General features: G+C 43.4%; 2 protein-coding genes across 5 annotated transcripts in view; both read right to left on the reverse strand.

Annotated features, from left to right (window-relative positions):
• The window catches only part of LOC123572767 (butyrophilin subfamily 2 member A1), a 31,639-nt gene extending 15,237 nt beyond the window's left edge, over nucleotides 1-16,402 (reverse strand). The window contains exons 1-3 of one of the 4 annotated variants that reach the window (XM_045389995.3): nucleotides 16,376-16,402; nucleotides 15,335-15,361; nucleotides 14,890-14,916 (exon numbers count right to left, since the gene is read on the reverse strand). The gene's annotated coding sequence lies outside the window, so the exon portion shown is untranslated. Of the gene's footprint in view, nucleotides 1-11,244; nucleotides 11,266-14,889; nucleotides 14,917-15,334; nucleotides 15,446-15,984; nucleotides 16,080-16,375 lie in introns of those variants that run through there. The other 3 variants (XM_074038699.1, XM_074038703.1, XM_074038700.1) reach the window with 3 other exon arrangements.
• Nucleotides 12,370-25,712, reverse strand: LOC102142213 (butyrophilin subfamily 3 member A1). The gene is given in 13 exon segments (XM_065544303.2): nucleotides 12,370-12,667; nucleotides 12,670-12,741; nucleotides 12,743-13,311; nucleotides 14,890-14,916; nucleotides 15,335-15,361; nucleotides 16,376-16,402; nucleotides 16,493-16,513; nucleotides 16,673-16,873; nucleotides 18,483-18,764; nucleotides 20,176-20,523; nucleotides 21,397-21,541; nucleotides 21,614-21,674; nucleotides 25,575-25,712. Coding segments are annotated over 11 exon segments (1,728 nt in total). The 5' UTR covers nucleotides 21,482-21,541; nucleotides 21,614-21,674; nucleotides 25,575-25,712; the 3' UTR covers nucleotides 12,370-12,598.
• Between the last annotated feature and the right edge of the window lie 1,062 nt (nucleotides 25,713-26,774).

The following is a 26,774-nucleotide window of genomic DNA, read 5'->3' on the forward strand; positions in this document are numbered from 1 at the left end:
AGGCTTATGTGCAAATGTGTGTAATTACTGTCTTGTGTCTTCTAGGCTACTTAGAAAAAGGATGAAAAATATCCTGTTTAGCTCCAAAAAGGAGAAGGCAGCCCCTCCTGTACAAGTGGAAGCTGCAACCCCTTGAAATTAGTAATTACAAATCCCTTAACCCCAAGGTGGAAAAAAGGAGAACATGTATCTCTGGGCATCGATGGAAAAGGACTAGATCCTAGAGTAAATATCTTAGTAAAAGAGGAGGTTTGTAAACTCTCTCCAGAACCAGTATTTTGGACTTTCTATGATGAACTAAATGTGCCAGTACCAGAGACTCCAGGAAAAACCAGAAATTTGTTTTTGCAATTAGCCGAGCATGTAACCCAGTCTCTAAATGTCACTTCATGTTATGTTTGTGGATGAACTTAAATGGGAAATCAATGGCCATAGAAAGCCCGAGAATTAGTGTCTACAGACCCAGTTCCTGATGAATTCCCAGCCCAAAAGAATCACCCTGATCATTTCTTGGTTCTAAAAGTCTCAATTATTGGACAATATTGCATAGCTAGAAAAGGGAAAGAATTCATTCATCCTGTAGGATGACTTAGTTGCCTGGGACAAAAACTGTGTAACGGTACCACAAAAACAGTTACCTGGTGGAGTTCAAACCACATAGAGAAAAATCCATTCAGTAAATGTCCAAAGTTGCAGACCGTTAAGACCCACCCAGAATCCCACCGGGACTAGACGGCCCCCACTGGGCTATACTGGATATGTGGACATAGAGCCTACACTAAGCTGCCTGATCAGTGGACAGGTAGTTGTGCTATTGGCACTATTAAACCATCTTTCTTCCTACTGCCCATAAAAACAGGTGAACTCTTGGGCTTCCTTGTCTATGCTTCCCATGACAAGCGAAACATAGCCATAGGTAATTGAAAAGATGATGCATGGCCTCCTGAAAAAATTATACAATACTCTAGATGAGATGGCTCATGGGGATACCAGCCCCCCATTTACGTGCTCAACAGAATCATGTAAATGGGGGTCTGTTGCAAGCTGTCTTGGAGATCATCACTAATAAAACTGATAAAGCCTTGACTGTTCTGGCCCGGCAAGAAACTCAGATGAGAAATGCTATCTATCAAAATAGATTAACTCTCGACTACTTGCTAGCAGCTGAAGGAGAAGTCTGTGGAAAATTTAATCTTAACAATTGCTGCCTGTATGTAGATGATCACGGGCAAGTAGTCAAAGATATAGTAAAGACATGATGAAACTGGCACATGTACCTGTACAAGCATGGCACAGATTTGACCCTGAGGCTATGTTTGAAAATGGTTCCCGATTGACGGTTCAAAGATGGCCAAATAGGAACAGCTCCAGTCTACAGCTCTCAGCATGAACGACACAGAAGATGAGTGATTTCTGCATTTCCAACTGAGGTACCGGGTTCATCTCACTGGGGCTTGTCAGACAGTGGGTGCAGGACAGTGGGTGCAGCCCACCGAGCATGAGCCAAAGCAGGGCGAGGCATCACCTCACCCAGGAAGCACAAGGGGTCAGGGAATTCCCTTTCCTAGCCAAGGGAAGCTGTGACAGACGGCACCTGGAAAATTGGGTCACTCCCACCCTAATACTGCACTTTTCCAATGGTCTTAGCAAATGGCACATCAGGAGATTATATCCTGCACCTGGCTCAGAGGGTCCCATGCCCATGGAGCCTCACTCACTGCTAGCACAACAGTCTGAGATTGAACTGCAAGGTGGCGGTGAGGCTGGGGAGGGGGGCCCGCCATTGCTGAGGCTTGAGTAAGTAAACAAAGCAGCCGGGAAACTCGAACTGGGTGGAGCCTACCGCAGCTCAAGGAGTCCTGCCTGCCTCTGTAGACTCCACCTCTGGGGGCAGGGCATAGCCGAACAAAAGGCAGCAGAAACCTCTGCAGACTTAAATGTCTCTATCTGACAGCTTTGAAGAGAGTAGTGGTTCTCCCAGCATGTAGTGTGAGATCTGAGAACGGACAGACTGCCTCCTCAAGTGGTTCCCTGACCCCCAAGTAGCCTAACTGGGAGGCACCCACCAGTAGGGGCAGACTGACACCCCACATGGATGGGTACCCCTCTGAGATGAAGCTTCCAGAGGAACAATCAGGCAGCAACATTTGCTGTTCAGCAATATTCGCTGTTCTGCAGCCTCCGCTGTTGATACCCAGGCAAATAGGGTCTGGAGTGGACCTCCAGCAAACTCCAACAGACTGCAGCTGAGGGTCCTGACTGTTAGAAGGAAAACTAATAAACAGAAAGGACATCCACACAAAAACCCCATCTGCACGTCACCATCATCAAAGACCAAAGGTAGATAAAACCACAAAGATGGGGAAAAAACAGAGCAGAAAAGCTGAAAATTCTAAAAATCAGAGCACCTCTCCCCCTCCAAAGGAACACAACTCCTCGCCAGCAACAGAACAAAGCTGGACGGAGAATGACTTTGACGAGTTGAGAGAAGAAGGCTTTAGACGATCAAACTTCTCTGCACTAAAGGAGGAAGCTCAAACCCATCGCAAAGAAGCTAAAAATCTTGAAAAAAGATTAGACAAATGGATAACTAGAATAACCAGTGTAGATGGAGCTGACAACCATGGCATGAGAACTATGTGACAAATGCACAAGCTTCAGTAGCTGATTTAATCAACTGGAAGAAAGGGTATCAGTGATTGAAGATCAAATGAATGAAATGAAGTGAGAAGAGAAGTTTAGAGAAAAAAGAGTAAAAAGAAACGAACAAAACCTCCAAGAAATATGGGACTATGTGAAAATACCAAATTTACATCTGATTGGTGTACCTGAAAGTGATGGGGAGAATGGAACCAAGTTGGAAAACACTCTGCAGGATATTATCCAGGAGAACATCCCCAACATATCAAGGCAGGTCAACACTCAAATTCAGGAAATACAGAGAATGCCACAAAGATACTCCTCAAGAAGAACAACTCCAAGACACATAATTGTCAGATTCATCAAAGTTGAAATGAAGGAAAAAATGTTAAGGGCAGCCAGAAAGAAAGGTCAGGTTACCCACAAAGGGAAGCCCATCAGACTAACAGTGGATCTTTTGGCAGAAACTCTACAAGCCAGAAGAGAGTGGGGGCCAATATTCAACATTCTTAAAGAAAAGAATTTTAACCCAAAATTTCATATTCTGCCAAACTAAGCTTCATAAGTGAAGGAGAAATAAAATCCTTCACAGACAAGCAAATGCTGAGAGATTTCGTCACCACCAGGCCTGCCCTACAAGAGCTCCTGAAGGAAGCACTAAACATGGAAAGGAACAAGTGGTACCAGCCACTGCAAAAACATGACAAATTGTAAAGATCATCGATGATAGGAAGAAACTGCATCAACTAACGAGCAAAATAACCAGCTAACATCATAATGACAGGATCAAATTTATGCATAACAATATTAACCTTAAATGTAAATGGGCCAAATGCTGCAATTAAAAGACACAGACTGGCAAATTGGATAAAGAGTCAAGACCCATCAGGGTGATGTATTCAGGAGACCCATCTCATGTGCAGAGACACACATAGGCTCAAAATAAAGGAATGGAGGAAGATCTACCAAGCAAATGGAAAACAAAAAAAGGCAGGGGTTGCAATCCTAGTCTCTGATAAAAACAGACTTTAAACCAACAAAGATCAAAAGAGACAAAGAAGACCATTACATAATGGTAAAGGATCAATTCAACAAGAAGAGCTAACTATCTGAAATATATATGCACCCAATACAGGAGCACCCAGATTCATAAAGCAATTCCTTAGAGACCTACAAAGAGACTTAGACTCCCACACAACAATAATGGGAGACTTTAACACCCCACTATCAACATTAGACAGATCAACGAGACGGAAAGTTAAAAAGAATATCCAGGAATTGAATTCAGCTCTGCACCAAGTGGACCTAATGGACATCTACAGAACTCTCCACCCCAAATCAACAAAATATACATTCTTCTCAGCACCACATTGCACTTACTCCAAAATTGACCACAAAGTTGGAAGTGAAGCACTCCTTAGCAAATGTAAAAGAACAGAAATTATAACAAATGGTCTCTCAGACCACAGTGCAATCAAACTAGAATTCAGGATCAAGAAACTCACTCAAAACCGCTCAACTACATGGAAACTGAAAAACTTGCTCCTGAATGACTACTGGGTACATAATGAAACGAAGGCAGAAATAAAGATGTTCTTTTAAACCAATGAGAACAAAGACACAACATACCAGAATCTCTGGGACACATCTAAAGCAGTGTGTAGAGGGAAATTTATAGCACTAAATGCCCACAAGAGAAAGCAGGAAAGATCTAAAATTGACACAATAACATCACAATTAAAAGAGCTAGAGAAGCAAGAGTAAACACATTCAAAAGTCAGCAGAAGGCAAGAAATAACTAAGATCAGAGCAGAACTGAAGGAGATAGAGACACAAAAAACCCGTCAAAAAATCCATGAATCCAGGAGCTGGTTTTTTGAAAAGATCAACAAAATTGACAGACCACTAGCAAGACTAATAAAGAAGAAAAGAGAGAAGAATCAAATAGATGCGATAAAAAATGATAAAGGGGATTGCACCACCGACCCCACAGAAATATAAACTACCATCAGAGAACACTATAAACACCTCTACCCAAATAAACTAGAAAATCTAGAAGAAATGGATAAATTCCTGGACACATACACTCTCCCAAGACTAAAACAGGAAGAAGTTGAATCCCTGAATAGACCAATAACAGGCTCTGAAATTGAGGCAATAATTAATAGCCTACCAACCAAAAAAAGTCCAGGACCAGACAGATTCACAGCCGAATTCTACCAGAGGTACAAGGAAGAGCTGGTACCATTCCTTCTGAAACTATTCCAATCAATAGAAAAAGAGGGAATCCTCCCTAACTCATTTTATGAGGCCAGCATCATCCTGATACCAAAGCCTGGCAGAGACACAACATAAAAAGAGAATTTTAGACCAATATCCCTGATGAGCATTGATGCAAAAATCCTCAATAAAATACTGGCAAACCAAATCCAGCAGCACATCAAAAAGCTTATCCACCATGATCAAGTGGGCTTCATCCCTGGGATGCAAGGCTGGTTCAACATACGCAAATCAATAAATGTAATCCATCATATAAACAGAACCAAAGACAAAAACCACATGATTATCTCAATAGATGCAGAAAAGGCCTTTGATAAAATTCAACAGTCCTCCATGCTAAAAACTCTCCATAAACTCAGTATTGATGGGACGTATCTCAAAATAATAAGAACTATGTATGACAAACCCACAGCCAATATCATACTGAATGGGCAAAACCTGGAAGCATTCCCTTTGAAAACTGGCACAAGACAGGGATGCCCTCTCTCACCACTCCTACTCAACATAGTGTTGGAAGTTCTGGCCAGGGCAACCAGGGAGTAGAGAGAAATAAAGGGTACTCAAAGGAAAAGAGGAAGTCAAATTGTTCCTGTTTGCAGATGACATGACTATATATTTAGAAAACCCCATCGTCTCAGCCCAAAATCTCCTTAAGCTGATAAGCGACTTCAGCAAAGTCTCAGGATACAAAATCAATGTGCAAAAGTCATGAGCATTCTTATAACCCAATAACAGATAGAGAGCCAAATCATGAGTGAACTCCCATTCACAATTGCTTCAAAGAGAACAAAATACCCAGGAATCCAACTTACAAGGGATGTGATGGACCTCTTCAAGGATAACTACAAACCACTGCTCAGTGAAATAAAAGAGGACACAAACAAATGGAAGAACATTCCATGCTCATGGATAGAAGGAATCGATATCGTGAAAATGGCCATACTGTCCAAGGTAATTTATAGATTCAATGCCATCCCCAACAAGCTACCAATGACTTTCTTCACAGAATTGGAAAAAACTACTTTAAAGTTCATATGGAAGCAAAAAAGAGCCCATATTGCCAAGACAATCCTAAGCCAAAAGAACAAAGCTGGAGGCATCACGCTACCTGACTTCAAACTATACTACAAGGCTACTTTAAGCAAAACAGCATGGTACTGGTACCAAAACAGAGATATAGACCAATGGAACAGAACAGAGCCCTCAGAAATAATACCACGCATGTACAACCATCTGATCTTTGACAAACATGACAAAAAGAAGAAATAGGGAAAGGATTCCCTATTTAATAAATGGTGCTGGGAAAACTGGCTAGTCATATGTAGAAAGCTGAAACTGGACCCCTTCCTTACACTTTGTCCAAAAATTAATTCAAGATGGATTAAAGACTTAAATGTTAAACCTAAAACCGTAAAAACCCTAGAAGAAAACCTAGGCAATACCATTCAGGACATAGGCATACGAAAGGACTTCATGTCTAAAACACCAAAAGCAATGGCAACAAAAGCCAAAATTGACAAATGGGATCTAATTAAACTAAAGAGCCTCTGCGCAGTAAAAGAAACTACCATCAGAGTGAATACAGAATGAGAGAAAATTTTTGCAATCTACTCATCTGACAAAGGGCTAATATCCAGAATCTACAAAGGACTCAAACAAACTTAACAAGAAAAAAGTCAAACAACCCCATCAAAAAGTGGGCAAAGGATATAAACAGACACTTCTCAAAAGAAGACATTTATGCAGCCAACAGACACATGAAAAAATGCTCATCATCACTGGCCATCAGAGAAATGCGAATCAAAACCACAATGAGATACTATCTCACACCAGTTAAAATGGCGATCATTAAAAAGTCAGGAAACAACAGGTGCTGGAGAGGATATGGAGAAATAGAAACACTTTTACACTGTTGGTGGGACTGTAAACTAGTTCAACAATTGTGGAAAACAGTATGGCAATTCCTCAAGGATCTAGAACTAGAAATACCATTTGACACAGCCATCCCATTACTGGGTATATATCCAAAGGATTATAAATCATGCTGCTATAAAGACACATGTACATGTATGTTTATTGTGGCACTATTCACAACAGCAAAGACTTGGAACCAACCCAAATGTCCATCAATGATAGACTGGATTAAGAAAATGTGGCACATATACACCATGGAATACTATGCAGCCATAAAAATGGATGAGTTCATGCTCTTTGTAGGGACATGGATGAAGCTGGAAACCATTATTCTCAGCAAAATATTGCAAAGACAAAAAAACAAACACTGCATGTTCTCATTCATAGGTGGGAACTGAACAATGAAAACACTTGGACAGAGGAAGGGGAACATCACACACCGGGGCCTGTCGTGGGGTTGGGGGGACGGGAGAGGGATAGCATTAGGAGATATACCTAATGTAAATTATGAGTTAATGGATGCAGCACACTAACATGGCACATATATACATATGTAACAAACCTGGATGTTGTGCACATGTACCCTAGAACTTAAAGCATAAAAAAAAAAAAAGGTTCCCAGCACTAGGAGGATTTAAAACTCTTATCATAAAAATTATAGTAGTAATAGGAACCTGCTTACTGATCCCTTGTTTACTACCTGCACTCATTCAAATGGTAAAAGGTTTCATCGCTACTCTAGTTCATCAGAATGCTTCAGCACAAGTGTACTACATGAATCACTATTGATCTGTCATGCAGAAAGACATACGTAGTGAAGATAAAGGTGAGAACTCCCACTAATAAAATGAGAGAGAGTCTCAAAGGAGGGGAATAAGGGAGTAGAACACCCCTCATATTGTCTTATGCCCAATTTCTGCCTCCAAAGAAAGAAGTAAAAACTAAAAGGCAGAAATGAAATCCACAGGCAGACAGCCCAGCACTGAGCCCTAGGCCTGGTAGTTAGAGATCAACCCTGACCTAACTGGTTATGGTTATCTACAGATTACAGACATTGTATAGAAAAGCACTGTGAAAATCCCTGTCCTGTTCTGTTCCGTTTTGATTACCAGTGCATGCAGCCCCCAGTTACGTACCTGCTGCTTGCTCAATTGATCACAACCCTCTCACACGGACCCCCTTAGAGTTGTGAGCCCTTAAAAGGGACAGGAAATGTTCATGCGGGGAGCTCAGCTCTTGGGACAGGAGTCCTGCCAATGCTCCTGGCCGAATAAACCCCTTCCTTCTTTAACTTGGTGTCTGAGGGGTTTTGTCTGCGGCTCTTCCTGCTACGTTCCCATGTCATGTCTTGTATTATTGTTACTCAGGTATGAACTGTCTCTTTGCTGTGATGGGTGTACCTGCTTCTCAGGATAGACTTCTGCAGGATGTGATTCCTCTCACCTTACAGGGCCCAGCTCTAAGCTCTAAGCTCTGCTTTCAGCTGTTGTTCAATGCATGAGTGACATGTGCAGTGTAAGGTCATTCCCACCACATCATGGCCCAGTTCCTGGAGTCATTTGGCACCAGAGTGTGACAGAGAGGTGCTAGCAGGATTAAGCCACTCTAGGTCAGGATTTCTAGGACTGGGAAGGAGGAACCAGTAGGTTCCTTCTGCAGAGAAAGCTCTTTGATGAGAATAAGCTAAAGAAAGCTCGGAGAACTGTTTTATCCATTGGACTGACCCTTAAACTTTCTCTTTCTCATACAGTAGTCTCACACATCACCTGATGCTTCTGGATTATAATTCAAATAAGATTCTGGGTTGAGTGACTCATGTGGGTAAATACATCAGTATTAGAACATTCCAAACAGGACTGGGCAGCTGTTGAGAAGAGGCAGAAGAGAAGGATGCAAGGGTCTAAGAGCATGGTCGGCCAGGATGAGATCTGACTTTACATTTTTTACCTGAAGAAATAAGGCCCAGGGCTTTGAAGTAGGTCTTTTGCCAGAAGCATCCAGCTAAGCCAGGCCTCAGCCTCTGCCAAAGTTGATCTGAGCCAGAGGGAAACATGTGTGTTCTGACAAGAAAGAGGATCAGTTGAAGATGGGGTAGCTTAGAAAGAAATCAAGTTCTACTGGGGTGTGCCCGGTTAGATAGTAACAACCTAACCCAATCATGCTCTGTAGTGGGAGGGATAGAGACAGGAAGGGTCACTTTAGCAAGGTTGTTTATGGACCGGCCAACCCTGGAAGAACCAAGACACAAGGTGAACACTGATTCCCTTTTGCTTTGCAATAAACTACTGTCTTTGAAGGTAATATGGGTGTGTCATCTCCAGCTATGGAGTACTCCCAGGGGAGGCCTAGACATCTTGGCACACAGAAAATCCATTCCTACTCTGCCCTGTTCAAATTCTAGATTCCTGACCCACAGAATCACTGAACATATTATAATAGTTGTATAAGCTTCTGAATATTAGGACTACAGCAATATTAATGAGTACATTTACCTTGCCTCAAAAGAACAAATTTTTTCAAAGAGAAGAAATGATACTGGGCTTCTAAAGAACCAAACAGGAGAAATTTGCCTAAACTCTTTCCATCTTGTAGCCTTCTCTCTGCTCATCGGCTTTGGTGTTCTCTCTGCAATCCACCATTTTTCAGTCCACACCATGAAAGAAACAGTTCTTCCCACAGCTCCTATGCACATCTACTAAAGGTGTAACTGGTCACATGTAACTTGGTTCTCTGGCCTAGCCTGGGTCGGATGTCCATCCCAGACCCAGTCCATGTGGTGAGGCTGCAGGGCCACGTGATATGGACATGTATTGGAAGAGAAGAGGTCACTAATGCTAAATATGGTACAGGGAGGGTAGAGAGACCTTGAAAGGTGTTCACTATATTCTCAGAGGCAGAGCCCTTAGAACAGGCACTGTTGATGTCCCATCCCATATTCTCTTGGCCTATCACAGTTTGCCAATAGCTGAGGCACAGTTTTCTGCAAAGATGACAACCTCCCCACCTCCAGTGAGTATTTCCCTTCTCCTTTGCCTGTGAGCTTTATCACACCCGTGATAGTTGCTTTTCTGCAGTTATATAACTCAATCTTAAAGTGCATTAGAATTAACACTCCCAGGCCAACCTTCAACCAATTCAAGCAAAGGAGGATGGGAAGTGGAGATAAAGTCTCAGGCCCTGTAGTCCTTAGGAAGATTCTGAGCTATATCACACATTTAACATGGTTTCTTACGGAGTCCTAAAAGGGATTGAGCCAAGTTATCCACATGGTAACTGACTCATGAGTGAACCCTTTATCCCATTTCTCATGTAAGTGGCTTTCTTTCATTTCTCAATTTATTTCTGCACTTGTGTTTCCTGGGATCTCTTCCCAAATCAGTGTGGTGAGCTGAATAGTGCTGCCCCCACCCACCCTTGGAGCTATATCCACTATGAAAGTTATGAAAAGAATGTATAACACAGTAAAATGAATTTTACACAGAATTAAGATTATGGACCTTAAAATAGAAAGATTATTCTAAATTGTCTGGGTGATCTCAGTTTAATCATAGGAGTCTTTAAAAGTAAAAGGCAGACTGAGCGCAGTGGTTCACGCCTACAAACCCAGCACTTTGGGAGACCAAGGTGGGTAGATTGCTTGAGCTCAGGAGTTTGAGACCAGCCTGGGCAACTTGGCGAGACCCTGTCTCTACAGGAAAATACTCCGGCATGGTGATATGGGCCTGTGGTCCCAGCTACTTGGGAAGCTAAGGTGGGGGGATTACTTGAGCCCAGGTGACAAAATATGTGGTGAGCTGAGATCATGCCACTCTACTTCAGCCTGGGTGACAGAGTGAGTCCTTGTCAAAGAAGAGGAAAAAAAAAAAAGTAAAGAAGTGAAAAAAAAAAAGGAGAAGGTGAAAGAATCAGAGAGATACAATGAGAAAAAGACCTAGGAGATGAGCCTCAACGCACTGTTGCTGCTTTGAAGATACAGGAAGCGAGCTAGGAGCCAGAGTGTGGCAGCCTCTAGAAGTGGGTACAGCCCTTAGCTAAAAACCGGGAAACAACTGGGACCTCAGTCCTATAAATGAAAGGAACTGATTCTGTCAACAATCTGAATAAGCAAGGAAACAGTTTCTTCCTTAGAGACTCCAGAAAAGAATCCAGCCTGCAGACACCTTGATTCTAGCCTGGTGAGATTCCTGTGGGACTTCTCACCTACCGAACAGTGAGATAATACATTTGTTTTGCTTTAAGTTTATGAATTTCTGAGGCGAGGCGCGGTGGCTCATGCCTGTAATCCCAGCACTTTGGGAGGCCGAGGTGGGTGGACCACGAAATCAGGAGATCAAGACCATCTTGGACAACATGGTGAAACCCCATCTGTACTAAAAATACAAAAAATTAGCCGGGCGTGGTGGCACACACCTGTAATCCCAGCTACTCGGGAGGCTAAGGCAGGAGAATAGCTTGAACCTGGGAGGCGGAGGTTGCAGTGAGCTGAGATTGTACTCCAGCCTGGGAGTGGTATGATCCAGTCTCAAAAACAAAACAAAACAAAACAAAACAAAAAAAGAATGTTTATAAATTTCTGATAATTCAGATGGCAGCAATAGAAAATGCACCCAATAAGGGTTTTGTGAAAATGCTGTAGTGAGGTAAACTGAGACTGTGGTGAGTACAGTGGGTGTGCAGACTACTCCTCTTTGCTGAGTAGACTCCACAGTCTAGAAAAAGCCAAGTTGAGGAGTAAGCATTATTAACACTTTATTAAATGACTAGAACTTGACAACCACTTGCCAAGTAGAGGGGATACAGTGGTGAGCAATAATAGTGATGATAATGAGGAGTAGTTTTCCCTAGCAGGCATCAGTTGAAAGGAATATGGGTTTAACATCCACCAATGACCAGGGGTGGACAGACCTATTTCCAGAAGACTGAGTCCATAGTGGGATTAAAACCATCCCTGTAATTCTTCTAGCTTCCTTCATCCAAATTTCCTATATCACAGAGAGTCTTTAGGGTATTTGTTCTGTCTGGAAACCTTGACTGTAAGAAGGCTGGTTCTGGCTGCGATATCACTTATCACATTTTTGGGTGGGCACACATCTGTGCCCCATTATTTATTGCGAGGGGCCTCTAGTCTCATTCCAAGTCACATGTCATGTGGGTACTATGAGGTTATTCTCTCAACCAAGACACTCTGCAGAGCTAATCCAAGGAGTGCTGGGTCTAAGGCTCTGATAATTAGCTGGGAAGGAGTCAACAGGAGTGTCAACTCCACAACCACCTACAATGATCCTTACCCTGGAGCTGTCCTGGGAAAAGAACCTCAGGGCTACAGGTGGGTTCTTCCTATCAGCGAAGAATCCGGTGGAAAAGAATGGGCAAATGGCCAGGGACTGAAGCTGACCATCTCCCAGCTGCACAAATTACTGCATGAGTTATGTAAGTTACTTAATGTTGCCCTGCCTCAGCTTCCATATTTGCAAAATGAGACTACCTGACAGGGTGTTGTGAGGATTAAAGGAGTGACATCCACCAAAGCTCATAACACAGCACTCAGAACATTTTTAAGTTCTCCATTAATGTTAGTTACTGCTGTTTAGATCCCAGCTCTGTTATTAAGTAGTCATGTCTACTTTGTAAAGTTAATTCACTTTTCTGCACCCCAGTTTCCTTATCTGTCTAAGAGGACAATAAGGTGGTACTAAACTCAAACAACTGGCATATGAATAATTGAATGAGTATCAGTAAAGTGCTTCAGTGTGTGCCTGTAGCTTTATGGTTGTGATTGGTTGCTGTAGAGGGGGAGGCCCTCAGCTCTAAGCTGGGCAGGGAGAAGCAGAGACAAGTTACTTCAGCCTGAGGCTCCCCACTTTCCCTAGCTAAGCCCAGGGTCACTGGTGTCTCTAGGGAGACACCTAATGATCACCACTCGGTCAGAATTGGAGGAACTCTCTTCTTCTTTTGGCGCTGGACAAATGGTCAGGGCAGTGGGCTCCGAAGTCAAAATTCTGAAAACAGGATATAGAGGCTCAGAGAAGGAGACGTCCAGGAAAGTATGAATATGGGATCCATTCACAGCATTGTAGAATGAGATATCTCCAGTCTCATAGTCCAGGAAGACCCCCACTTTCCTAGGGGATTCAGGAAGTTCCAGGTTGGTTCTGGGCTCAGTTAGAGTCCGATACTTTTTCCCATCAGTCAGTCCCATAGTCCAGAATCCGTTCTCAGGTGTCATTTTGACCCAACCTTTTCTCTGCACATTCTTACTACACACCCCTATATGCCACTCTTTCCTGTCCCCTACCTCCACCTCCCAGTAATGTCTCCCTGACATGAAGCTCTCACAGCCGAGAACACAATAATGCCAATCAAATCTCTCAGGGTTGTCTGGCAGATCCTGGGGCTCCTTGGCACGCTGCACACTCCTCTGGTCCTCAGAAACAAGGAGGATGGGGTTTGCTGTTTTGGGATCCAGAATCACATCCGCTGTAGAGAGTTTGAGGAAGTGTCCATGGGGTCAACCATTTTTCCTGGATTTCAGAGCCTCAGCATGCAAGGCCTGGGCTGTGCTGAGGAGACCTGAGTCCAGAGCCCGGCATCCCTAGCCTTCCCTAAATGTGACTCTCTCATTGATGCCAGGAGAGAAAGCCCCAGGTATCTTGTGTCCAGAGGGGAAGAGGAGGGTGAAATGAGAGTTGCCTCAGCATCTGCCTAACCCAACACCCTGATGCTGCCTCAGGAAGCAGCAAGCATCCTCTTTCTATGTTTTTCTTGTTTTCCTCCCCACATTGACTCTAATGCTTTATGAGCCCACTAATGCTTTATGATCAGAGGTCAATTTTCAACTTTCATTTGACCACTCATGAGCTAAATGTGTACCCCTTTTCTGCAGTCTATTTTCCCACACATCCAATTTATTTAACAAGGTGGAGCCTCGTCTAAAGCATTCCCTCACCTGAAAAATGGGGATAAAAATATGAATCTCTAGCATAGTATAGGGGAATCATGTTATTTATTCAGCCTACGGCAGGGCACGAAGGAAGTTCCTGATGTTCTAATAGCTGCAAGGCTGTCTCTGTGCTGGGCTCTATGTGGGGCCTTATATGACCTAGATTCACTCTCCACCCTTTAACTTTCTCCACACTCTTTTGGGCCCCGGGAATCTGCCCTCTAAGGACAGTGTCACTGGGCTCCCTTGTCCTCTGGTTTGCTGTTGGGTTTGGCCAATGGGAGGCCCTGATAGAAGATTGGAAGGAGAAAGAAATGAGAGACACACCGTTTATTTTCCTGCTTCCTCTCTGCCTGCAGCAGCTGGTGTGGCTCTAACAAGGCCTGACGAGTCTTCTCAGGAAGCCCTGTCTTTGAGCTACCTCTTTCTCTGGGTTCCCGTAACTGCCTCCCCTCCCTACCCCTCCCAGGCTAGGGGTGGAGACAGCTCCCCACTGTTGGGAACCATGGGGGCACTGCACTTTTCTTTGTTGCTTTCCCTTAACCCTCCTTTCCGCAAACCTTCAGCCACCCAGTTTGAATTCATCATCTCCTTCTTACTAGGTTTTTGACCAATGGATATGTATTATTCCTTCAGTCTTCACCTCAACCCCCACAAACACAGTTTGAAATCATCACTTAAAAATATGGAGGCCAAAGCTCAGAAGCATTACGTTTTTTGAGGAGGCACTGGCAGTAGGTGGCATGAGAAGTCTGGGAAGGACTAAGTTCTTTGGGAAGCCATTGCCTCCTCTCCTTGGCATTTCCATCCTCACTCTCCCTGCAGTATCACTCAGTGTGTGCCTCCTTCCCCTCAGCTCCACCCTTTCTGTGTCTTCCTTCCCAGGAAGGTCTGAGGAATCCCAAGAGATCTAATCACCCTGGTTCCCTGGGCTCTCAGTGGGAAGGGTCTTAGAGATGGGTCCACTCTTCAGATTGGAATTTATTGTTGCCTACCCCAAATTCCTAGTCATGGGAGCTTTTCTTCCCCAAATCACAACAGTTGGAGAAGCAAACAGGAAAAGGAATATAGTCCCTCAGGTTGTTGGTCCAGGGAACATACAGTGATTTACTCACCTGGCTTGAAGAGGGCCTTTTTCCATTCTGAAAGGAAGGAGACACAGATAAGGAAAAGGTCAGTATTCTTGTACTTTCCCCACTGCATTCTCTCCTCACTACATGTTTTCTCTCCTTTTCTTGTGAATCTCTTCCAGAGTCCAGCCTTCCTTCTCGACAACTCTGATGGATCAGAGGTGGCACTTTCTAAAAAATGGTGGGCTCTGTTCCCTCTGTCATGAAGGGTACAGGCTGCATGGCCAGGCTTTGCAAGGGGGTGTGTAGGGTCAGGAGTCTCTCAAATTCTCCAGAAAAGCAGAAATCAACCCCTCACCATAGAGAAATTGAGTCTTTTGGTTAAATCTGATTCATGCAAATGAGAACATCAGTGGGTCACAGCAGAGAAAAGGTTGAAATGTTCATGGCACGTGTCCCAGCAAACTCAGAGAGCATCAGGCTCACTCACCATTATAGGCTGAAGGTCTCTCTCCCACTACAATGAAAGAAAGGTAGAGATGTCACCTTAACTTGCCATGTTTGATTTGGCCCTATTCCCTTGACTTTACATTAATTTAATCTTTTTCTTTTCTTTTTTCTTTCTTTTTTTTTTTTTAAACCACCTGTATCTTCCTCCTCTGCAGGTTCAATTCTTTCTATGGTGTCGTTCTTAATATCAAATCCAGGAACATCAGTCGAATACTAGTAACATGGCAGACACTGTGAGAGTTCCTTCCTGATGGTGTTCAGCTGATATATTTGGAATGTATCTATACTGCTATACCTAGGCAGAGGTGTCACCATATCTATATGCATATATATATATGTGTGTGTGTGTGTGTGTGTGTGTGTATGCAAGATCCTTCTATTTAAATTTGTAATTTCCTACCTTACCCTGAAAAGAATTTGGGAAATTTAATGAGCAATTTCAGAAACTAGTTTTTGAAGCCAGTTAGAATAAATTGGTACCAACTGAGAAACCATTCAAGCCACTCTTGTTTATTAGACACAGTTTTCTCCCTCTCTCTTTTCTGATTTTCTTGTTCTTTGTTATCTTTTGTTCTTCTTTGTCTTCTCTGGAGCCTATAGATTATGTAAAATGAAGAGTGAAGTTCCTACCATAGAGAGTGAACTTCATCCACCTCTTCCCCCTTCCTTTACAAGTGTGCCCCTGGATATTCCTCAGTGCTTTGCAGGGCTATAGAGTCTGTGGCCCCTGGTAGAGAGAAATTGAAGGCATCTTTTCTTGGAGAGTAGCTGAGAGAGAGAAAGAAAGCGAAAAAGAAACACTTCTCCTGGGTGTTATTCCAATGAGTCACATTCTTTTTCTTTTTTCTTTTCTTTCTTTTTTTTTTTTTTGGCAATGACTAGGAATTGGCACATTTATTTTCTTTCCTTAGTCAAAGAGATCTAAGACCACTTCCTAACCTTGGGGAAAAAGTTAAGAGTGGAAACTATTCAAGCACAGACAGTTAAAGATTCAAATTCAGAGAAAATGTCAGTCACTTACAAACTGTGTACTGCATACTTCTCCACCCTGCAATGGAAGGAACAGGGAAGATGCATCAAGGCTCATAAAGCAGGGACAGGAAGACATGCCTGGGTCTCTGGGGGAATGGGAACTTACTGATTTCCTCCAGGAGCTTCTCTGGAAAATAAGCAGAAAAAATAATGAACTGTTACAGGTGAGGGAGTTCTCTAAAAAATAAACCTTAAAAACAACCCAGTTCTGGGGTGGGGATGGGTATGAGGTCTTTGGGCTTTGGCCTGTAAGCCAGGGGCTCAGGTAAACTCCGGGGTCAGCTACCTCTTGTGCTTTTTTCTTGCTTCACTGTGCTCCATGCCAGTTCTCTCAACTCTTGCTCTCTCTTTTTCTTTCTGAACAGAGTCTTTTTTTCCTCCTGCTGTCGCCACAGGAAGTAACCAGCTCCCCCAAGAAGCAGCAGCAAGACAGGCAGGGTCCCTGCCAGGGCAGCGATCCAGCTCTGGGCCCTCCTGAAGAACGGGCCTGTGAAGGGAAGTGCTGTGGGCCATGGGGGCCGGTGCACTCAGCCTCCCCAGACTGCAGCACCCCAGGTGTTAGCTGCTCACCCCAGGTCACGGGGCACGGAATCTATCTCACAAGGTTAAATAATCTTTCTCATCCTAAAATCTCAGAGGACAGTGAGTAAGACTTTGATAAACCTCCACTAGAGGCTGCTACTATTCCTTCTCTTGAGATGTCTGCCTCTCATGTGGAAAGTGAGTGACTAGAGAATATCATACACTTTTTTTCTAATTCAACTTTTTAATAGGTAACACATGCACATGGTTCACAAATACATGTATAAAAAGTCACACAAGTCTCCCATCCACCCAGTCCTCCCTCCCACCCTCCCTTTTTTGACTTCAAATTAGTCTACTTAATATGATGCTTAAGAACAGGAACTTTGGAGCTGGAGGCCCTGGATGTCAATGCTGGCTCCTTTAGGTGACTTGCGGTGTGACTTTAGACTAATTACTTAACCTCTCTGTTCCTACTGCCCTTCTCCTGAAGTGAGAAGGATTAAATTAAAACTTATAAAGTGCCTGACACCTAGTGGGTGTTATGACACTGCTTGTTAACTTAAAATTGTGAATAAAAATATATGCTTGTTTTTCCTCTCATTTGCACTGAAGATAGCATTCCGTACACACCACTCTGCATTTTGCTCTTTCTGTGCAAAGTTAATCTTGGAGGTTTTTCTTCTTCAGTATAGAGAGAATTCTCTCTTTTTTCTTTCACACTTGAGTGGTATCCATTGCATGCAGTGAACATCTGCATAGTTTCCAACCTTGTGCAGTTATAATCAGTGCTATAAAAAATAACTTTTTACCTGGATCATCTCACACAAATGCAAGTTTATCTACCAAATCAATTCCCAGAAGCAGAATTTTGGATTACTAAAGATGTAGTTTGGATATTGTTATGTAGTCCCCAATAGAGGTTGTGCTAATGCACACCAAAAATACAAGTCATCCCTGCATATGCCTAGGAGTCACAGTCTTCCTACATTCCTGCCATAACCATGTGTTATCAACCAACAGATGTTTGTTTTGATTTTTGCCAATACCATAAGTGAAAAATGATTCAGTATGTTTCTCTAATGAGTGAGAATGAGCACTCATTGGTGGGTTATTTCCTTTTCTGTAAATTAAACAATGTATGACCTTTGTTAAAATGTTTTACTCAGTTTTTAAAATCTTCTGTCTCAAGGAGATTAGCTCTTTCTCTATGATATGGGTTTGTAAATATATATATACACACACACACACATATATATATACACACACACATACATACATGTTTTCCCTTTCTGTCATTTGACTTTACATAAGCAGCTTATCTTAACAATTATTCCCCAATTCCCATTGCCTGTCACATTTTCTGGCAGACAGAAAATGTTCAGTAAATGTTTGTGTCATGAACAGCTTTATGGAGGAGAGAAGCTCCCCTGGTGCAAGGAGGAGTCTCCAAGTCCGTGCTTTGGGCCTTATATTCAGTGCAGAGACCCAGGTTGACTGCAGACACTAACACCTCCCCCTTCATTCAACTGCCACAGCTCAGTTCAGAAAATCTGAGGCAAGCAGGTACTGACCTGCGATGGAAATGCTGGTTGTCTTTTCCAGACCGAGGAGGGAACTTCTGATGGTACAGGAAACACCCTCCCCAGAGCTGCCTCTCAGGATCACGGATGCTGCTACTGCATACAGGCCCACTCCATCTACAAACACAGGTGCTTCCACAGCCGGGATGTTCTCTCCCTTGTCGTTGCTCCACCGTATTTGGGGTTGGGGGTACCAGCCAGTGGACCTGCACTCCAGATGGATCCCTCCATCCTCATAACCCTTCACGTCAATGTGAAGATCAGAACCCAGTGCTGTGGAAGGATGAATCAACCTAAATTCTTGAGAGCTCCTATGTCATGGAGGGTCTCAAAAGGAATCAGGGCACGCTCACATTCCGTAATTCAAGAAGAATTTCATTTCAGAGCTGCTTACAAAAGTGTGGTCCTGGTGAGGAGAAAGCTACATGAATGAGTGCAGTATCCCAGGGTCAGTGACAGTGGGGCTATTCCCACCCACTCCAGTTACCAGAGGGAGAAGGAGAGGGAGCTGTTTTGAAGACATAAAAGAAGATATTTATGCATTGAGGACTTTCTTGAGAGGGACAGTGACCTTCAGCAAGGCAATGCAGTCAGGCCGAGGGTACCTTGCAGGAAGGAAGCCAGGGAATAAGCACCCAGACCTCTATTTTCTCTCCCTCCCTTCTGCATCTGCTACAGATCCCTACTGACCAAACCCTTAAACAGAAGCCACAGGGAAAAGGATTGCACTGAGAAAGAAAAGGGCAGCCCCCTCATCTGGAAGCAACAACAGGATTCAGTGTCCTCCTGTTGAACAAAAGGGATTTCACAGAACACCAGCATCAGATGATGGCACTTTGTGACTATGATGGATCATGGGAAAAACAAGACCACCCCACATCCTGTGTGAGCATAGAGAAAAACATGAACACTGTGCAAACCACAGCAATGACCAAACATCCCCCATCGACAATCAAGGATTGCTGTCCCTTCATCAATTACAGCTTCAGTCTCACCCTAGTCTCCTTCTTCCTAGATAAGATTAAGGTTCTCACTCATAGAATCAACCTGTGCACACCTTCCTGACAACATCTCATCCAGAGCAGAGGCTGAAGTCTATAAACCCTCCTCCCAAATCCCCTAACACAAGCCCAAATTACATACTAAGTCGGCTCTAACAGCTTCTCACTGAGACTCCGCCACAGCTCCCCATGATGTGTGTTCTTCCTCAATGCAACAAGTAAGAAACACAGCTCCCATGACTACAGGTATATTCTAGGGTCATTGGCTCGAGAACATTGGCAGCAGATACAGTCCCAAAAGCCCAGTCTTCTAGGGCCCACAATAGCATGTACCTAGTGGGGCCACAGAAGCCACCTGGTACACAACTATACACGAATGACTGTGTACCTCTCACTGAAGAGATGATTTCTTATGCTTCCTATCCCTCCTCCCTCACTTCGCTTATTTCTCTGGTGGCCAGCAGAAGGGATTTCATTACTTGAGCATGTAGGGCACAGCAGGAATTCTTCCTAAAGGAAAACCTGTGTCTTTCTTAAAGGCCTCAGACAAGCTAAGTTGGAAGGCAGTGCAGGCAATTGCTAGTGAGCAGCCAGGGGTGTCTGCAGTGCTTTTGCAAGAGGGACTCTGCATCTGCTCTAGATCCTACAGAGAAGTGTTCTCAGAACAAAACCTGGAGGCTCACCTGCAACCTTCAGCTCCACCAGGGCTTTTTCATAGAAGTCGCCATCTTGGAAATAACACAAGTACTTTCCACTGTCAGAGGCTGTGACGTTGTGTATTCGGAGAGCAGCCTTCCCTGCAGTGATGCCATCCCGTAGAATCGAAGTTCTCCCTCGATACGCTGCACTCTGCCTGTCTTCCACTTTCTTTCCATCTGCATACACGTTCACCACCTGCCTTAGGTTGGAACTCACCCACCTCAGCTCCATGGTCTCTGCGCTCATGGTTGGGAATAGGTGACAGGGCAGATCAGCATCTTCACCTACCATGGCCAGGATGGGCCCAGAGGGTCCAACCACAGCAAACTGAGCTGTTGGCACAAGGGGGAGGATCTGTCAGAGGGTATTGGAGTTGGGGTCAGGAGAGGAAGGGTGCTTCTCAGACAGGGAAGGCGAGATACCAAGAATCTAGGGGGAGGCTGGGCGTGGTGGCTCATGCCTATAATCCCAGCACTTTGGGAGGCCGAGGAGGGCTGATCACAAAGTCAGGAGACCGTGGTGAAACCCCACCTCCACTAAAAAATAAAAAAAAAGAGGCTGGGCGCTGTGGCTCAAGCCTGTAATCCCAGCACTTTGGGAGGCCAAGATGGGTGGATCACGAGGTCAGGAGATCGAGACCATCCTGGCTAACACGGTGAAACCCCGTCCTACTAAAAAAATACAAAAAACTAGCCAGGCGAGGTGGCGGGTGCCTGTAGTCCCAGCTACTTGGGAGGCTGAGGCAGGAGAATGGCGTGAACCCGAGAGGAGGAGCTTGCAGTGAGCTGAGATCCGGCCACTGCACTCCAGCCTGGGTGACAGAGCAAGACTCCATCTCAAAAAAAAAAAAAAAAAAAAAAAAGATTTAGCCGGGTGCGTTGGCTGACACCTGCAGTCCCAGCTACTCAGAAGGCTGAGGCAGGAAAATGGCGCGAACCCGAGAGGCGGCGCTTGCAGTGAGCTGAGATCGCGCCACTGCACTCCAGACTGGGTGACAGAGTGAGACTCTATCTCAAAAAAAAAAAAAAAAAAAAAAAAGAATCTAGAGGGGGAAACCAATCTTAACAGAAGCACCATTTGTCTCTTAGTGACACGTGAACCCTCAGGTCAGGATGGACTTCAGGTATGGGAAGGAGTCAAAAGTCCTATGAGGACATAATCAGGTAATTGTCTGCTTCAGAAACAAGTGTGGAATCATTCCCTACCTGAGTGAGGCATGAGCAGCTGAAGCAAAAGGACGCAGACATGAAAGCTGAGAAGAAGGAAGGCCAGGAAATTTCCCATTTTCATTCATGCTTCATATCTGGAGACACCAGAAGGTGGGGGGTAGACTCTATGACCTGGAAGAAGCTATAGAATTCCAGATGGAAACCTCCACTTCCCTACAGTTAACTCAAGTATGGTGACCGAAGAAGATCTTACCTCTGCCAAAGATTTCTGTCCTTTAGTGTCTTTACGTTTGAGTCCCAACATTGAAAACCACCTGCAAAAACATGTCTATGTGAAATGCACATCAGTTATTCGATCATAAAATCCTCACTCTACTGTTTGACAATATTCAGAATCCTATGACTTCCCCAAACTTCCCCTGCCAAGTCCAACCTACCACAATCCCCTCTGATTCATGCAGGACCCTCTTCGTTGGGCTCCCTGGTTCTACCAGGGTCCACTACTGTGGGTGTCCAACACTGTGGACTCCTCAAAGCCCCAACTCTTGGCCATCACCATGGTCAAGTCATGGACCAGTGGACTCCTGGTGGGATTCAGGAAGACTGCCTGGTGGGGGACCTGAAGTCTGTCAGGGGCTGAACCCACCACATTTAATCCAAGGCTAGTGATCAGACAGCTGCTAATAAGACCAGGCCTTACTTATCTTTTCTTTCTTACCTTCATAAAGTCATTCAACAAATATTTACTGAGCACCCACAAGGGGCCAGGCCCACGATATAAGGTTTAGGGACACAAAGAGGATAAGCAATACGTAAAGGCTCTAAGATTCACAAGCTATTTGGTCTCAGACATGGGACAAAACCATTGGAACTTTATTTACTCATACAATATCATGAAGTGTGAAACTTAGAATGTGCACAATTGGCCCAGCAATTCCACTTCCTGATGTCTAGTCCAGCAAAGTACTTGCATGGGTGCAGAGAGAAGCCTCTGTGAGAATGACACTGCAGCACTATTTTTAAAGTATAAAAGTGGTAACCAACTGAACCAGCCACCCAACAGGAGACTGCTTAGAGGAATGATGGCTCATCCCTCAGAAGGAATTCAATGCAGCAGGTAAAAAGAGTTGATTTATTGTCATGAACCTAGATAATGGAGACACTCTAAGTGATCAAAAAGCATGTTGCAGAACTATACTAAAGATTCAATTGAAAAACAAAAGCAAAGCTATACATTTCTGCATAACTGTTTATGTAAATGCCTGAAAAACTCTCAAAAGATGCATGCTAATCTGAAGATCAGAGGCTAGTGAGTGAAAGGACTCTTGGCCTTTTGCTCCCTTTACTTTGAAAATATTGGAATGCTTTAAATGTAAAACTTTTCATGTATTACTTAACGATAATTATTATGAGTTACGATAGTGACAGGAACATATTAGCTGCTCCGTAAATACTAACTCCTCAACAGTTTCTTCCAAAACAAAGGAGCATGAGGCCTGCAGCCATAATCTCTCTCGCAGTTGGCCTGGGAGTGGCCTCTGTGAACAAGATCTGCAGAGGGAGGTGGGCAGGGATGTAAAGGAAACAAGGGAACAGAGATCTGAGCAGCCGGCCATGCTCCACACCTGCCTGGATCTTGCAACCAACCAGAGCAAACATTGCATTTCACCACATCTTTTGCTTCTGGAAACTGCTCTTTATGTTGCTATAGAGGGGGTATCATTTTTATTATCATTTTCTCTGAGTTAACACGTTCTCTGCTGTCCTTAGAGTGAGATATACCTTTTTCTTCTTCTTTTTTTTTTTTTTTTTTGAGACGGAGTCTTGCTCTGTTGCCCAGGCTGGAGTGCAGTGGCCGGATCTCAGCTCACTGCAAGCTCTGCCTTCCAGGTTTACGCCATTCTCCTGCCTCAGCCTCCCGAGTAGCTGGGACTACAGGTGCCCGCCACCTCGCCCGGCTAGTTTTTTTTTTGTATTTTTTAGTAGAGACGGGGTTTCACCGTGTTAGTCAGGATGGTCTTGATCTCCTGACCTCGTGATCCGCCCATCTCGGCTTCCCAAAGTGCTGGGATTACAGGTTTGAGCCACCGCGCCCGGCCCATTTTTCTTCTTCCTAAAGGATATTTATTTTTTTTCCTGATTATAGTCAATATTGCAAATGAAAAAAAGCATAAAGGAATACAAGTTTAAGCAGTGGTGCATGCCTGTAATCCTTGCAATTTGGGAGGTCGAGGTGGGAGGAACCCTGGAGCCCAGGAATTCAAGAACAGCCTGGTCAACATAATGAAACCCCATCTCTACAAATCAATCAATAAATAAAATATCTATAGTAGTAGTCATATACTTTGGTAGTGAAAACATAAATATTTCTCAAAGTATTTTGACTATGTATATATCAAGGACCTTAAAAAAGTTATATGCTTTACTAAGGAACGGCTATTAAAGAAAACAAAAAAGTTGTATACTTTGACCCAAAAGTTCCACTTTTAGGAATTAGTATTGAAGAAAAAGAAAATCAGGAACTAAGACAAAAATTTATGTTTTAGGCTGTTCAATATAGTAAAATCTACAATAGCCAAATGCAGAAAAGAGAAATAGCCCAAACTAGGGAAATGTTAAAAAATATTTGTAAAGGCCGGGTGTGGTGGCTCACGCCTGTAATCCCAGCACTTTGGGAGGCTGATGCAGGCAGATCACCTGAGGTCAGGAGTTTGAGACCAGCCTAGACAACATGGCAAAATTCTGTCTCTACTAAAAATACAAAAAGTAGCTGGGCATGGTGGCATGCACCTGTAATCCCAGCTACCCAGGAGGCTGAGACAGGAGAATCGCTGGAACCTGGGAAACAGGCTGCAGTGAACTGAGAATGCACCACTGCGCTCCAGCCTGGGCAACAGAGCAAGACTCCATCTCAAAAAAAAAAATTGTATATTCATACAATGAAATAGGTTGTATCCATAGGTTTTGGGGAAATGATGAATAAAAGGAAAAACACATACTGTTCCTAAAAGATACAAAACAAGGTGTAATGTGTGGCTCTAACGTTGTTAAAATTATAAATAATTGCCCTTCGTTACAAACACAACTCCTAAAGGCTTTTTGGAAATCTCTTTTATGACTGAAACATGCATTTTTTGTCTATCCCCCGCCTGTTGTATATGTATGCTGGTTCAGACTTTTCTATATTTTTAATATTTCTGAAATGAACAGATTTACATATGAATGTAAAAGGGACATCTCTTTTTAGAAATTCTTAGAATAGATGCCTTGAGTTGGCCAGAACAGATTTTAAAGATTTTTTGCCTTTTTGTGACCACAATAAATTCTTAAGAACATGCAATTAGAATATTTTTTGACCAAATCCCAAACTCTGCAGGTCTTTATTCTTTGCACTACTTCTCCCCTTTCCGTGTGTCCACATGTGTGCGTGTGCACCCCCTCAGCTACCCAGGAGACTGTGGCAGGAGAATCGCTGGAACCTGGGAAACAGGCTGCAATGAGCTGAGAATGCACCACCGCACTCCAGCCTGGGTCACAGAGCAAGACTCCATCTCAAAACAAACAAAATGCATATTCATACAATGAAATAGATTGTATCCGTTGGATAGCATTCTTTAGGTTTTGGGGAAATGATGAGTAAAAGGAAAAACACATACTGTTTCTAAAAGATACAAAACAAGGTGTAATGTATGGATCTAACATTGTTAAAATTATCAATAATTGCCCTTCATTAAAAACACGATTCCTAAAGGCTGCATGGAAATCTCTTTTATGATTGAACCATGCATTGTCTGTTTATCCCCTGCCTGTTGTATATGTATGCTGGTTCAGATTTTTTCTGTATTTTTAATATTTCTGTAATGGACAAATTTACATATGAATCTATAAGGGACATGTCTTTTTAGAATCTCTTAGAATACATGCCTTGAGTTGGCCAGAGCAGGTTTTAAAGATTGTTTGCCCTTTTCTGACCACAGTACGTTGTTAAGAACATGCAATTGGACTATTTCTTCACGAAACCCCAACCTCTGCAGGTCTTTATTCTTTACACTACTTCTCCCCTTTCCGTGTGTCCACATGTGTGTGTGCACACTCCCTCAGCCACATACCCCTTTCTTTGGGCAAGTACTCTCCCTGCATGCCCACTCTCGGCGATTCAGCCCGTGTCCTCCCAGGCATTGTAGCCCAGGCTCTAATCAACTTCCCCCGCTTACCTCTCAACATTCCCCTCTGAAAATCACAACCCACCGAAGAAAGGCGGTTAATAGTTCTCCATTCTTTCTATTATGGTTGAATCTCCACTTGGAAGAAAACAAAAAGGAAGCAGAGGCTGTCTGGTCATTGTGAGGAATAATCATCTCTTTTTGGAAGAATTAGTTTTTTGATTGGCTTAGAGGTGATGTTTCTCATCAGTTGCTGGGCAGAAACTACTGAGGAAGGTTGAAATGAAAACTGAAAGTATATTGGATTGTACACATTGAAGAAAAATTCCAGCCCTATCTCCCTTAGTGTTTACGTTTCTCTCTTTCATTCTTGCGTGTACATGTATATAAGTATTTCTATATATTTACTTATGTCTTTTTTCATAATAGAAATATTAGCAGTACAAAATGGGAAAAGATTTTAATGTGGCAAAGAGAGAAAGATGTGCACTAATTAAAATGCTATTGGGGCAGTTTGCTAACATTTGCTTGCATGAATATGGGTACATGCAGGAAGAGGAGACTTTACTAGAGTCAAATAAACGTATAAATGGAAAGAAAACGAGACACAATGCACTTTTTTTTTTTTTTTTGAAAGGGAGTGTCACTCTGTCACCCACGTTGGAGTGCAGTGGCAGGATCCCGGCTCACTGCAACCTCTGCCTCCTGGGTTCAAGCAATTCTACTGCCTCAGCTCCCTAATAACTGGGATTACAGGTGCTCACCACCATGCCCAGTTACTTTTTGTATTTTTAGTAGAGATGGGGTTTTGCCATGTTGGCCAGGCTGGTCTTGAACTCCTGAGCTCAAGTGATCCTCCTGCCTCAGATCCCAAAGTGCTAGGATTACAGGCTTGAGCCACCGCACCCGGCCAACAGTGCACATTTTTAAGTACTTCCAGCATCCAGGCATAGGATCTGTTAATAAATAATATAATTTTTCTGGTTTCCAAAGGCAGTGCTGCTTGACATGTTTTACCTTTTTCAGCAAATTTTTAGTGCAGGTGTTTCTGAGCATCTCCATTCACCTTCAGCTCCTGGTTTGTGCTACATTGTATTTTCCTGTGTATTTGTTTCTCATGCTGCCAGTGGAGTACACATTCTTTGAGGCTGGACTCTAGAAAAACTGTGAATACTGTCTCTGTAAGATGTCTGTGAAGCAAATTGGTTCTTCCTGTGGTCTAGGACCTCAAAACACACTTTCCGGGATTTC

Source organism: Macaca fascicularis, chromosome 4, assembly GCF_037993035.2.
Source record: "Macaca fascicularis isolate 582-1 chromosome 4, T2T-MFA8v1.1".
Lineage (NCBI taxonomy): Eukaryota > Metazoa > Chordata > Mammalia > Primates > Cercopithecidae > Macaca > Macaca fascicularis.